Source organism: Ailuropoda melanoleuca, chromosome 9, assembly GCF_002007445.2.
Source record: "Ailuropoda melanoleuca isolate Jingjing chromosome 9, ASM200744v2, whole genome shotgun sequence".
Classification (NCBI taxonomy): Eukaryota; Metazoa; Chordata; class Mammalia; order Carnivora; family Ursidae; genus Ailuropoda; species Ailuropoda melanoleuca.
This window is the reverse complement of record NC_048226.1, coordinates 94,581,375-94,596,234: the sequence shown is the minus strand read 5'-3', so window position 1 is coordinate 94,596,234 and position 14,860 is coordinate 94,581,375. Positions and strand designations below refer to the sequence as shown.

The 14,860-nt window shown below is 51.1% G+C and overlaps 1 protein-coding gene across 1 annotated transcript in view; it reads left to right on the top strand.

Moving 5' to 3' along the window:
* OC90 (otoconin 90) overlaps nt 1-14,860 on the top strand; it is a 35,337-nt gene that overhangs the window by 3,651 nt on the left and 16,826 nt on the right. Inside the window, exons 4-11 of the mRNA XM_011222912.2 lie at nt 569-733; nt 4,580-4,687; nt 6,197-6,262; nt 7,585-7,641; nt 9,684-9,858; nt 12,459-12,571; nt 14,501-14,629; nt 14,790-14,831. Of these exons, the coding sequence (XP_011221214.2) occupies nt 569-733; nt 4,580-4,687; nt 6,197-6,262; nt 7,585-7,641; nt 9,684-9,858; nt 12,459-12,571; nt 14,501-14,629; nt 14,790-14,831 (855 nt within the window). The remainder of the gene's footprint in view (nt 1-568; nt 734-4,579; nt 4,688-6,196; nt 6,263-7,584; nt 7,642-9,683; nt 9,859-12,458; nt 12,572-14,500; nt 14,630-14,789; nt 14,832-14,860) is intronic.

The following is a 14,860-nucleotide window of genomic DNA, read 5'->3' as shown; positions in this document are numbered from 1 at the left end:
TGGTTGACCTGCTTGAGTGCATTAAGTGCCTACCGAAGTTAAGTATTTGCTGAGCTGTTCAGATCGCAGGGCAGCGAGGATTGAAAGGTGGTAGGTGCTTGGACCCTGCTCGCTTGCCCCGCCCCCCAGTCCCGGAAGCATTCTCTCTGAACGCTGGGACTGCAACCAAGTATTCAGACTGCTCTGAAGCCAGAGGAACCAAAGGAAGGTGGCGCCCCGGCAGGAAAGCATGGTTTGCTAGCAGGCAGCGCCACCGTGTGGTCGCCAAATTTATTCCTAGGTCAAGTGATGGTAGGATGGTTCCAAGTCAGACTGCCTTTGCACTCCCGGATCCTTGCAATGTGCCAGACACACAATAAGGGACCGAGGGCAAATGAATAACAAAGTGAGACCAGATCTGTGTCCTCAAGGGGCCCCTGATTAAGTTTCCCTTTTCCAGATGGGTGGACTGAATCTCAGAGAGAGAACACGATCTCCTGACAGTCATTAGTTAGTGCTGGTGAGAGGCAAAGCTGGGACAGAAACTCTTTCAGCACTTCTTGTTCCCGCACTGCCCCATGGGACAAAGGGCTCCTGGTGGTTCTCATTTCCAGGATCTCTGAAAGCGTCCTCATCGTGTTCCCCCGACTCCTCTCCCAGAACGCTGTTCCAGCTGAGGCCTCAGCCCCCATCCTCTGCCTTCCCGCCATGATCTTGCTTCTCCTTTTGAGTGTGCTGACGGCCCCGCATGGCGGTGAGTAATGGTATTTAACACCGAATTTCTGGCTTGGTCTATAATGAACATGAACACTGGGGAGGTTTGTCAAGTGTCAGCTGATTTGCTTATCACTACTTTTATTCCCTTGCCTAATGGTAATGATAAGCTATGGGTTTAGTTCAGCTGATATTTTGAGCACCCTATCCAGGGCATGAAGTGTAGGATGGGCGATGAGGTGGAGAGCCGGGGAGAGCTACAGGCAGTAAAGGCACCACTGGGAGGCCAGTTGGCAGCCATCCCTCCCCTCTTCCCTTTGCCCACGGACCACTGTCCCATGTTTCACTGGTTTCCTCGGAGTGAGCGTGTCAGCCTTCTTGACATGCAGCGGCTCCCTTTCCCCTGTGTCGGTGTGTCTGGCAGAGAGGCAAACACTTGCACCCCACATTGTAGGGTCCCTTCCAAACAAAACCTGAAGGCACCCCGAGAAAGCTCTTGGCAGCCAGGGTAGTCGTTTTGAGTGTGCATGGAGTCTTGGCTCCGAATCTGAGACTTCTGGCTCCTTCCTCTTTTCTTTCTTGTTTGCACATTGGTGCAACTCTCAAACACCCCAACTCACTTCTTTCCTTCCTCCAGCTGATATCACTCATTTATCCAAACACTTTCTCCTTCTCTGCTCCTGTTTGGGTCAACTCAGGACCAACACGCTGAGCCTCCCTCTCTACGGCTCCCTTCTAAGTACAATAGCAAGCGTGAGTCCCAGTGAATCCAATATCGTTGACAATTCATCATGACCATGAGCCGAGTTAGTGGATCTGCGAGGTTTACATGTTCCCCAGAAGCTCATGAGCAGAAATGACAGCACTTCACAGAAGACACCAAGTCTTTCCTTCAGGTCCCGGTACTCCCAAACACCATCCCAGATCTTCCCTGCAGGACAGGGGGACACCCACTTCCAGAAAGTGCTTGCTTTCTGTGGGTTATTGAGGTCCTTCATGGATGATGTTTTTCATTATCAAAACCATTTTGTCATAATGTGGGTTCCCAGGGAGAACGCCAATGGCGCTGGTGAGCGGTGGTTCCACCTTTACCAAGACCTCGACTGTCTCGATCAGATTCCAACTGTGGTCTTGACTTGCCTCATTTTTGATGATAAAACTGTGAAATAGTCTACAGCTTTTCAATTTCTTTCCTGTTCTTAAGTGAGATCTCGGGTGCCTGCGTGACTTAGTTGGTAAAGCGTCTGCCTTTGTCTCAGGTCATGATCCTGGGGTCCTGGGATCGAGCCCTGGGTCCATCTCCCTGCTCTCAGGGAGCCTGTTTCTCCCTCTCCTCCCCACTCGTGTGCTCGCACTCTCTCTAATAAACGAACAAACAAATAAATAAAATCTTTTTTTAAAAAGTGAGATCTCACCCACCAAAGCCCATTCTTCTAATTTTTCAAACCTACTCTCTTCTCTAACTGACCTTTTCCTTTTCCAACACAATAAATTTCCCTCTGATCAAAATTACCCCTTCAACACGCCCCAGACACCATTTACACATCTCTTTAAATGTTTTATTTCTCTATAAAATTGAGGCAATGGTCTCCTGTTACTATAAACTGTCACAAGCATTTGTGTGTCTGTCCTAGGAGGTTTTAGTCTTAGACACAAACAGTGAGAGTCCAAAAATTACAGCCGTAGAAAGTTTAGGTGCAAACATACACGTGTCTGTGAGGATTTAAATGTACCCTACCTGCAGCCCCAACTTTGCAGGGCTGAGTGTGTGATTCCTACAGAAATAACACTGCCCACCCAACAAATATACCACGTCTTGGTCCAGGCACTCTGGGGGGCAAGGGCTGTTTCTGAGGCCATGAGATGGCAACCAGGAAGGGGGAGAGATCAGAAGCCATGCCAGCGACGGTCGGGCATCCTTGATCACTGTTGGGTCTGAGGAACACAGGGCAAGGCCACCAGGGAGCAGTTCATCAGAAGAGTCCCTTGTACCCCAGGAAGTGGTCCACTGCGGATTACCCGCTGAGTCACTGGCTGGGAGCCAATGCAAACCCTGCCTGAGGCTTCAGAGCACTCCACTTGCCAAGCTGGAGCTCTGCCAGACACCTCGCAGCTGTGCCCCCCAGGGCTATCTGACTCAGACTTCAAGGCAAGTTTTTGAGCATGTTGACAAAGTAGAGGGTCTCTGTGCTCTACCAGGCCTCTCTCTGGGGGGGCTGCTTTGTCTCTGTGGCAGGAGTGGGAGGGGCCTCTCTGCTTGCTTCCTCAGCACACACCCAGGGTAGGGGCTGCCCTCCCTCCCCTCTTCACTGAGAGATGGCTCATGGCTTCAAAGGGCAGGTTTCGGCCAGTGGGATGTTGGTCAGGTCTGTGCTGGAGAGGGAGATCCCCTCGGACCTTCCACTTACACTGCATGCTCCCTTCTTCGTAGAGGAGAGCTCTGCACGGGCCCACATCACACAGCGAAACTGGCTCTCACTCCCCATTGTTCTCTCCATGTCCGTCTCCCAGAACCTCTGGGAACAGGGGCTGGGCAAAGGTGGATTTTGTACATCCCTGCTTGACCTTCTGGGTAGAACACTTCATACTATGAAATACCACTCATAACCACCAACAGACCTCATCTTTCCACTCTCTCGAGATGACATCTCCTAATTCCGCTTAAATGTTACAAGCCTGGGACTCTATGATTCTTGCGGGCCATCACTTGTTGGCTGATTGGCCATTTGATGGTGTAGCTCGACCACCAGGTGCTCATTCGGTCGTTGAAGAGCTATCTGCTGAACGCGTGTGTTAACGTGTCTGGGTGCTGACCTTCAATACATTCCTCATTTAGTGGGGGAAACGGTCACACCAACAGATCATTGCAACATGGGGTCATAAGTGCAGTGAGAGAGGGATGTCCCCACATTACGGGAGCCAGGGAAGGTGTCCCTACCCCAGCCCACGTTGGGGTTCCGGTAGGGCTTCTCGAACTTTGCATGGAATCCAAAAACATCAGTCAGTAATGCAAAAGGGAGTAGGTCCCCCAGGCTCAGGGCGCAGCACAAGCCAAGCCAGGATGGCAAGAAGTAGTTTGGTGTCTGGAAAATGAAAAGCATGAGGTTCAAAGAGGGAGATGGTTTGGCAGAGCTAGGCAGGGGCAGATGGAGGGAAGCCTCAGGGGCCGGGGCAGGAGAAGCTAGAGCTTCCTCCATCGGTCTTGGCTTCACTCTCGATAAAATGGCAACAGCAGAATGTGCCCCACAGTACCGGGCACAGCACTGGGCTTGAGGGGATGCCTGCAGAACCGAGCCTGGTACGGGACGAATGCTAGCTCCTTTCCCTAGAGCAGCACTCCCGCGGAGCCAGAACTCTCCCATCCCCACAGACCACACCCCCCCAAAATGCCACGCTCTGGATTTTGTGAGCAGCCAACTCAGTCCTCTGGGATCAGCAATTTCCAATCCAGGGAGCTTCTTCCGTTGCTAATGAAATGTGTGGGTGTCGACACCCCGAGAGTATGCTGTGGTGGGGGCAGGGGCACGCACCCTTGTTAACTGTGTCCCAGTGAGCAGACCACCTCCACCTGCCAGGACGCCCAGGAGATACCGGGGAAGTAATTATCGAGGACCAGGTGGTATTTCAAGGTTGCTGCCTAAGGGGGCAGCGGATGTTCTTAGCTGTTGGCTGGTATGCTAATTAAATCGTTTCCTGAGGCGATTACTCCAAATACGGAATGTGCTAGAGCAATTATGCGGGCTCTGTGATAGGGCTCACCTGGAGCTGAAGGCTGTCCTTTGTCTCCCCACCTTCTGAACACCTGCAGGGCACTTCCCCGGGCAGCCCATGGCTCTCGGGCTGGAGGGAATGCGCCTCACTGCGACCATCCCTCTGTGTTTACTAGTGAGAAATCCGGAGGACCAGAAAGGCTGCTCCTTCCCACAGGCACACAGCACATCCGGCTGGGAGGGAGGCTGGCGCTGGACCCCCTTCTTCATGTCCAAGGGCTGGGGTACGGTGCACAGGAGGGCGGCTGCCTCCCCCTCCAACCCTTCCCTGGAGGGCCCGACAGCAGAGGGCCTGGGGGCTGCCTGGACCCAGGGAGAGCCCACAGTGTGCGTAGACTGGGAGGCTGCTCTCCCGCAGAGGAGCACCTGCTAAAGACGTCTGTGTCCCCGAGATAAGTCCGAGGTGATGAGGAGGAAGAAGAGGAGATGAGGCCCAGGGACTGCAAGCCATTTGTCAGTGTGGAGGGGCAAGGGGGCTGCGAGGGAAGAAGTAGGTAATAATCGTCATAATAATGATGAATGGCTGGGGTAACATTGGAGTGTCCGCGACACACCTGTCAGTGCTACTTAATCCACCTTGACCTGCTTCTTTGATCCATGATGTCAGATCTTTTTTTTTCGTAAGATTTTATTTATTTGAGGGAGTGCACGAGAGCGAGAGAGAGAGAGAGAGAGAGAGAGAGAGAGAGAGAGAGAGAGTGCATGATGAGCAGGGGGAGGGGCGGAGGGAGAGGGAGCAGCAGACTCTCCCGGAAAGGACCTCTACAAGGGGCTTGATCCCAGGACCCTGGGATCCCGACCTGAGCAGAAGGCAGACGCTTAACCCACTGAGCCACCCAGGCGCCCCCCATGATGTCAGATCTTGCAGCCTCAAGTTCATCTAATATCACACCATCGCTCCAGCCCCTCCAGATTCCTTGCAGACCCCCTGCTTCATACGGAGCTTTCAAGGCCCCTGGGGACACAGCGCCGCCTAGTGACCAAGTATGGGAAAAGGCCAAATTGCACTGGCTCCCCACCTGAATATCTCACGCAATTCAAAACTTGCATCCCCTCACCACATCTCTGCTGTGGATTAATGCAGGGTAGGGGGCTGCGTCTCAGTGTACGTGGATCCCTAACAGCCGTTGGTCATCTTGCATGCCCATAGTGTGGGAAAGACCCATCCTTGATGATAAGCTCCCTGGGGGCTGGGGGCCTTCCCTTATTTCCACCAATCTTTTGCCTCAAGACACTCCCAACAAACATGCAATCTAAATCAAAATGGTATGCTTCCTAAGCAACAACAGCTTCAAGATGAGTCCCCAAACCTCCTATCCTCCACCAGAAGGCTACTCTTAAGGCCAACCATTTGAAACACTGGAGTCACCTTATTTTCATCAGAGACCCAGCACCCAACAGGTCCTAGAAAAATATACATAGAATTGAATTTACCTGGGGCGCCTGGGTGGCACAGCGGTTAAGCGTCTGCCTTCGGCTCAGGGCGTGATCCCGGCGTTATGGGATCAAGCCCCACATCAGGCTCCTCCGCTATGAGCCTGCTTCTTCCTCTCCCACTCCCCCTGCTTGTGTTCCCTCTCTCGCTGGCTGTCTCTATCTCTGTCGAATAAATAAATAAATAAAATCTTAAAAAAAAAAAGGAATTGAATTTACCTGCATCCCCTCGCCTCCTGGCTGCCCCTCCCAGCAAGAGTCATTGCTCCTGCTAACCCTTCTCTCCTCCTCGATTATAGGGGGCCACCCTCTGGACACCCCACACCTTCCGCAGGAGCTGCCTCCAGGACTCTCAAAAAATACCAGTAAGGATTCTTTGAACTCTTCTTAGGCGACTTCGGTAGAAAGTTTTCTAGGATATTTGCAGGGAGAATGACCCCTTCTAAATATACCACCCACTGCTGGGGTTCTGGTAGGCAAAGTGAGTCAGATAAGGTGCAAAAGCCTCCCCTCCACCGTCTCCCCTGTGTCTGACCCATCACTGCTCTCTCCTTGGAGACAAAGTATTACAGCTTCCGTCAAAGCACGAAGGTCAGCTGAAAGGAGAACAGAGGACAGAAGTGAATGGGCTGATCGTGAAGGTTTTAGAGTCACTATTTTAGCTTCAAATTGAGCTCTGAACCTCCTAGAAGGCCAGACAAAAAGAGAAAGACAGTGTACTCCAGTGCTCTGCTTAGAAAAGAGGACCCACAATTGTTCCTTTGGCAAGGGGAAGTTTTCCTGGTGATAGATTGTCAAGATTTCTCATCTGGGTTCCTAACTGGGGACTGCTCAAGACCGCAACACGTAGTGAACCAGCTGGTAGCATTAGCTCCAGCTAATTGGGGCTACGAATTTCGGGTTCATTTCCCACTTCCCAGAGAGGTAAGCTGAGTCAACCAAGTTCTTTGCCCATGTGCCCATGCAAGCAAAGTGATCAGTTCCACCCAGACCCAAATGACCATCCGACCTCCCTCAAAATGCCATAACTCCCATGGGAAGTGCAACCCCCAGGCCAAAGAGAACTTCTAGTAGATGTTAGGACTCATGGGCCACACTTGGCCTTTGGAACGATCAAGGCCAGGAAGCCCTGTGTGCCATCAAGCCACACCAGTCATTCCTTTTCAACGAGAGTAGGCCTGGGGGTGATCCACACATCTCCCTGGAGCCCCCAGGTAGCAGCTCAGGTACAAGGGAATGGGGCTCACAGGACCTGCCCTGGCCTAGAAGCTTCTGTGTCTATTAGAACTAGTATCTCTAGTAACAGTTTCAGAGGTATCATTTCTGGGATGCCCAGAGAAGATAAGCTTTAGTCGCAAGCGTTATCACACCAAGGGAGCCCCAGACAATGACTTGTCACCAGGCGTTTATAGTTCACCCATGGTCCCTGCCAAGTCCAGATACACCTTATCATCCGGGATCTTTTGTACCACGGAGCAATGTTGCCTGGTAACACAGTTCCCATCTCATCTTCTCAGGTCTCCATGGTAACCCTTGTTACTAGAAAGTGAGTCCAAGGTCAAATCTATCCTTAGAGAAAGAAAGGGTTTTGCTTACTCTTCACAGGGGTGGGTCAGGGTGAGGAGGCAGGGCAGGGGAAGGGGATTACCCACAGCTCTCTGATTTGTTTTCTCTACCTCCCACTTAGATATCACTTCCTTCCCTGGGGTGTTTAAAAATGTGGAAAATGTGGCCGACATTTTTGGTAAGTTAAATACCAAAGTGCTTCTATCCATCAGGTGTCAGAGCATGGGGTGAGTGTGGGAAATCTAAGGGAATTACCAGGGCCTCGGGCTCCCCTGCTCCCGCTGCCCCAGCCCTCTCTGAGCGGTGCGATCCTCTGACGAGAGTAGCGGTGTCTTTTACTGCAGGGTGAGTCACCGAGCTGCCGGGCGCCTTCACAGTCCTTATTTCCTTAGTCCTAACCACAACCTGGCGGGAAGAGAAAGGTACCCCTGTTGCACAGGGAAGGGACTGTGTGTGATGTGCCCAGGTCACAAGGGGGCAGCTCCCCTCTATGTCCAGAGCTTAGTTCCCTCCACCAAAGTTGTTGGATTTTCTTTCCGGAACTACTAACTATACATGATAAAATATACATACATAAAGCCTAAGGATTCCAGGGAGTGTCAAGGATTCCATTTCTCAATTACGTATCTATCATGTGACCAGTGATTGCCAGGCACCAGGATGGTTCCCATCATTGCTTTCTAAAACCCAAAATAAGGCTATCACAGGATGGACATGAGCAAGGAGCGCCGAACTGCTATTGGGTGAGACCATGCTGGCCAGAGGACAGCACTGAAAATACGTAGGTGGCTAAGTGTGGGTGCCCTGTAAGCTTTTGAGTGAAAATGCATATCTATATAAACACACACACACACACACACACACACACACACACACACCCCTTACGGTGGCTTTTTCCTTCAGTACAGAATTATTTCTTCATTTTTCTGATTAGGCTATGTGGAAACAAAACACAGGAAAGGAAGTTTGAATGGGGTAGGAAAAACTAGAACAGTCTGTGTGAAACTGGTCCTCGCAGATCACTCTGGACTTCCCCCAAGTTCCCCTACGTGTGACCGCGTGCGTTAGAATCAGGCCCCGTTAGTGGTTGTCTTCCGGTCCGAAAGTCCGCTAAGTGGGAGGGTGAGCATGCAGCTTAAAGTAAAACAACAACAACAACAACAAAAAACTGGAAATCGTTCTCTTGCCAATGTTGTTTGCAAAAGCATTCTTGTTTAGGGCAAATCCTTACCACTGGTTGCTGCCTCGGGCGGATTTCTGACCCTCAGTTTCTTTATCTGAAACAGAAGTGACAGGATAGCATCAGCATCACAGGATTTACATGAAGTTTATGGGGTGATGGACCGAGAGTGAATGCTTTCTAAAGCATGACTCACTAACAATCTTAACCATTGCACTATTTTAAGCATGTGGCACAGTTTCTGGCACATAGTAGGGCCCCCAAATTATTAGTGTCTGTATTCCTTCTCTTCTTGCACTGGTTTACCATTCCCCAGTGCTGGGACTTTATCATTTGGGATCCATGCAGCAGACTCATAGCGACTTAAATAACAAAGACATTGAATTATCTCACAGAAGCTGAAAGCACCAGGATTGGTGCAGTAACTCAATGCAGGTATCAGGCACCCAGGGGGCTCATTTTTTCTCCACTGCTGTAACAAGCCTACTGGCTTTTTAACTTTAGACTTGGGGCCTCATGGTGGCAAAGTGGTTGCTGCAGTCCCAGCCAGCATATCCTTACCCATACTTAAGGAAGGAGAAAGGTGTAGATCAAAAGGATCTCTTTCCATGACTTTATTCTTTATTATGAAATAAATAATTCCCAGAAGCCTCTAACAGACTTTCCCTTGTTTTGGCCAGATCTGGGTCACCTGCTCAGTCCCAGGTCACCCCCTGCCATGGAAGCTGGGATTAGCATGACCAGCTTGAAGGAGCATGCGTCAAACATCCACAGGGACTTAGGGAGGAGGCTCCCCTCCCCTGAGCCCCTTTCAGCTTTGTTGCTAAGGGAGGAGGATTACATGACTGTTTACTAGGGGGACAACCAACAGGGACCATGGCTTCTAAACCCGCCTCCCTTCAATTGTCCAGAACAGTCGTGAGTACACAGTAGGGGCTTACTAGGTTGCTGAGGTGTGGGAAGTTCCAAGGAAGTCCTTCCTCCACCCTGGTCCCCAGTCCCCACACTGCTGTGCCCTCCCCACTGCCCTCTCCCCTCAGACTGTCTGGGCTCCCGCTTCACCTGGCTGCAGGCTGTCTTCACCAACTTCCCGGAGCTGCTCCAGTTCGTAAGTGGTATGAAGTGTGTGGCAGGCCTCTGCCCCCGGGACTTCGAGGACTACGGCTGTGCCTGCAGGTTTGAGATGGAGGGGCCACCCCTGGACGAGTCTGACAGGTGAGCCCCACCCGCAGGTAAGCGTCGGAGGCCTGGCTGGTACCTGGCCTTTCGGGATGTGTCTTGATTCTCCCATCTGCGGGGTGACTGGTTGCCTCAGCTTGAAATTGCAATGTGTTCTGTGACCTTCTCACATCCTCGGGAATTGTCAAGATCCTAGGTGTGTCTGATATGCAAAATTTCTGTGCAGTGTTTCTCCAAGTTTGGTCCAGCAGTATCCGAACCCCCTGGATGCTTGCTAAAATGCAGATTTCAGGGACCCATCCCAGACGTACGTATTCAAACTACCTTTAGCTAGACCCCGGAAGTCTGGATTTCAAACCAGCCCCCCAGTGACTCTCACACATAAGAGAATTATTCTTTATTCAGACAGTCCGGCCCACCAGGGGTAAAGCAACTACGAAGGTTTCTGTTTAATTTCCCACAAACATGCTTAAATAACATTTGAACACTGTGCTTAATATAAGCAGAATACTTCGAAAAGGCAAACAGCTAGTGGGGAATACAGAGAAGGTGTGAGGTTTCAGGAAAGATGTGTGCCCTCCCTGCACACAGGGAGGGGAAATGAACACAAAATACCCACTTTTACATGTCGGATTGGCAATAAAACTTAAAATCCGAGAAGCATCGCATGTTAGCAAGGATCTGGCAAAGAGACACTGGCAGTGGGAGGGTCAATTCAGAAAACTGGCTAGAATCTGTGTGTTACGGCGTGTTACCTATGACCCTGTAATTCCAGCTCTCTGCTCCTTGCAGATGGGATGACCCCTGGGTGAGTTAGGTCATTTCTTTGTGTTCCAGTTTCTTCCTCTAAAACAGAGGAAGTAATAATACCTTGTTCATAGATTTATTATTTAGGGTGAAATAACCAAGCACACAGTACTGTGACTGGGACTCTGCTTGGCTTAATGAGTTTACTTACTGGGAGTATTAGTGATTGGTAGCAATGGTACCAGGAATAGCAGGGCTACATTGTACGTAGTGGTGACAGTGGTAGTAACAGTCATAGCAGTCACAGTAGTAGTAGTAAGAATACCAGCAGTAACAGCTGCCATAGTAGGTACAGTAGTATTAATACCAACGGTAGTGGTAATGGTAGCAACAGCAGCAGCAGTACCAGCAGAGCTATGACAGTGATAGGAGTGGCAGTCGTAACAGTAATTGCAGCCATAGTGACAGCAGCAGCAGCCGTAGTAGGAAACAGGAAGTTGAGCCCGCATGTTCCTGTACTCCAGAATCCATGGCCCTACCTCGCTGGCATGATACCTGTGCCCTAGGCAGCGTGATGGAGCGCGTGCTCTCATAGAGCTGGGAAGGACAGCCCACTGTCCTTTGCAATAGATAGGACAGCCCATTGTCTGCTCTGGGAGTTCTCCATTAGGACCCCCTCTTTGAACGCCTTGCCCCCAAAGCACCAGGGCAACCTCCATGTTCCCCCACACCTGTGCTTCTCTGTCCTGCACCTGCCACATGAGACAGTGCCTGCACGCAGTCTGTCTCTCACTCACCCTAAGGGGCATCTGTGCCATGTTATGTCTTTGCACCCCCAGCATGGACCACAGCATGGGGCACATAGTAGGAGCTCAGCAAATTAACTCATTGACTAGGCAGTCAACCTCCAATTGCTTTTCAAGTTAATTAGTTAATTGATTAAACAAAAAATGATATATCCCTGATCGATCAGGAATAATGGCTTTGGAATCAAGCAATGGGTCTCTCCCCTTTCCACATCTCCAAGAGAGGGTGTAAGTTGCCTCTGGCTCAAAAGGGCGATTTTCCGTCTTTGGGACCATGAGCAAACTGCCTCCCAGAGCCAGCCCACTGACATTCAGAAAGAGAGAATGTGATCCTGAATGCGCAGAGCGCCAGGACGGTTTTGGGGATTTGTTTCCTTCCAGGGTCTCCTTTACCACTTCCTCTAATTATTAGAATCCCTTGTCAACCGGGAAGTCAAAGACATGAAGCAGTAATTCACACTGAGTGATGAAAGCACGGACGGCCCCAAACTGGCAGCACGATGCGCCACACCCAAGTTCGATGATTGTACACAGTTCAGTTGATGGGGTTGCCAATTTCCAAACACCTGGAGGACTGGCCATTTCCACCTTGAACCTGATTCAAAGAATAATTGCTATCATTTATTGAGTGCCTACCTCAGGGCAGGATCTATATAGATGTTTTCTTGAATCCCCCAAAATTCTTGAGGTAGGTAGTTTGAGAAATTTAGTAACTTGCCCAACAAGGCCATCATCTGCCTGTATAATTTTTCTTCTTAACACTGGTCTCCACTGACCTCCTGTGTGCACTGCAAGAGCCCTCTGACTCCCATTTTAGTGTCAGCCTGGCTCTGTGATCGACTTTGATCTTGGCAAGTTACGGAGCCCTATGCGTCTCAGTCCCCGTGGGTGTGAATGCTCGTAATGATAATAGCGCCGTCTGCGTAGGTAAAGTAACTCCAATAGTGTGTGTGCACCTGGGCGTGCGTGTGTGTGCGTGAGAGCACTGTTTGAAACAGGTCCACTCAGACACAGACCAGTCGTAGACTCCCCTCTCTTAACCCTCCCCTGCGCTCTCACCTTGACCTCCCCCAACTGCCCCAGCTGCTGCTTCCAGCACCGCAGGTGCTACGAGGAGGCCGCTGAGATGGACTGTCTCCAAGACCCTGCCAAGCTCAGCACGGATGTCAACTGTGTCAGCAAGAGGATCACGTGTGGTGAGCATCTCCGGGTGTCCCCGGGGCTGGGCTGAGAAATGACAGCTCGGGAATCCCAGGCCTCCCAGGGCTGCCCCCCCCCATCATCACCGCGATTGAGGACATCATCACCCATACTCCGAGCCCCACGAGGGCTCGATCTGTGGCATCTGTCCTTGCAGGGAGCAGATGCACAATAAATGCTTTTTGAAATGAAAGAATAGTTGACGGGCAGGTTATTTGATTTACAGTTTTATACTGTAGCGATCCTGGGAGCTTGGGGAGACAGCCGGGTTTCTACCGATACGTTGTGTGATAGATATGGGATATATGGGAGCAGTTACTAAGCAAGTGGGAACCTTTGCATGGGGAGGAGAAAATCTGCTTCAGAGATTGGTCATAAAAATTACATTAAACAATGCATCCCTGTAAAACAGTGTTACGCTTGTTAAATGTAAACAGTGCTGAATATAAAACAGGTAACACAGGGACCGGCCTATGTGAAGGAGTCAGTGTTGGAAGTGGAAGAGAGCCAGGGACGGATGAGTTAGGTTCGTGGTTGCTGCTGTTTGCAAGAATCCGACATGTGTCGATGCAAATCTCAGCTCTCCACCTTACCCACCCTGTGACTCCAGGGATTTTATTTCGTGTCTCTGGGCAATCCTGGCAGAAGAATTAGCATAGGCAAAGGCACAGAGGGAACAGGTGCGTGGCACCTTGGGGATGTTCTTTTAGAGTCGTCCTTATGAGCACTTCTTATGGCCCATAGGCTTTATACCCAGCAGATGCGATCAACCCAACCATTTATGAGATGGGGTCATTATTCCCAGTTTTCAGATAAGGACAGGAAAGCTCAGAGAAATTAAATAACTTGCCCAAAGTCACATAAGCTGCTAAGTGGTAGAGTCGGGAGTTGAGCCCAGGTTCAACTGACCCCAAAGTCCAGGTAGCGAGGACTGGCTGCAGGATGGCACATTGGGAAAGAGGTGAGGAGAAGCATGGGCACGAATCACTATGCGATGAACAGGGAAAACACCATCCGTCCATTCATTCGTTCATTCATTCATTCATTCATTCATTCATTCATTCATTCATTCAGCAAGTGCATACTGAGCGCCTCCACCAAGTGCGAGACAATCGTCTAGACATTGGGGCTATACTGACCTTCTGTAACCCCTCCTGGCTGCCAGCCACCGAAAATACCAAAGGGCTAGAGTACGTTAGACAGTGACAAGAGCTGTGGAGGGAAAAAAAAGCCAGGGGAAAGGCATAGGGAGGGCTGGGCAGGGAAGCCTCCCCGAGCAGATGCCCGCGGAGCAGAGATGAGGCGTGAGGGGGAAGCAAGCCTGTGGCTGTCTGGAAGGTGGCTGCACCCCCAGGCTCAAGGTGCCTGGCATGTTTGGGACACAAGCCAGTCAGTCAGAAAGGGGGTGATGAGGGAGGAAAGAGACGAGCTCAGAGAAGAAACAGGAGCCGCAGCTTTTCTGTTGATTGGGAAGTCATCGGAGGGTTTTGACCCCCTCCCCTCAAAAGACATGGTTTGCCCTGAGTTTTGAATGCCTTGTTCCACCTCCTTGATGAGAGTGGACAGGGCAGCAGCAGGGGAGGCCACAGACCTAACCCAGGCATGAGCTGATGGGGGCTCAGCCCAGGGTAGTGGTGTGGAGGTGGGGACATGTGGTCACACTCTAAACAGGTCGAAAGAAAGTAGAGCCAATAGGATGGCCTGATGGGCTGATGGGCCAGGTGTGAGTGTGAGAAAGGGAGTGGCCACCACTCCCAGGGTGGGCCTATGCAGCTGAAGCTCACGGAGCCAAGGTGGGTAAGAGGAGGACGCCTGCAGGAGGACTGGGGCCTCAGTGGGCAGATCGGGGTCGGTCTGGGAGCTTGCATTACCTCTCGGGATTCCAAAGGAGATTTTCCAATCTGCTCTGCCCTTGCCCTGTGCAGAGTCCGGGGACGTTTGTGAGCATCTGCTGTGTACCTGCAATAAGGCTGCCATTGAATGCTTGGCTCAGTCCAGAATCAACTCTTCCCTGAACCACCTGGACACTTCCTTCTGTCTGGCTCAGCCTGCAGGTGGGATGAATCGGGCGCCGCATCAGCGGTGGGGCTGACGATCTGGGGCAGCAGGGGCTATGGGAGCAGCTGTTGTGTATCTTCAGATGCCAGACCAGCCCCTGCGGACGCTCCCCGGAGCCACTGCTCTAAACAGGCTTCCCAATGTGTTTCTTTGCAGAGACAACCAGCACGGAAGAGCTGACGACGCTTCTGCCCAGAGGTGAGGCCTCCTAGGGAAGCTGCTTTTAC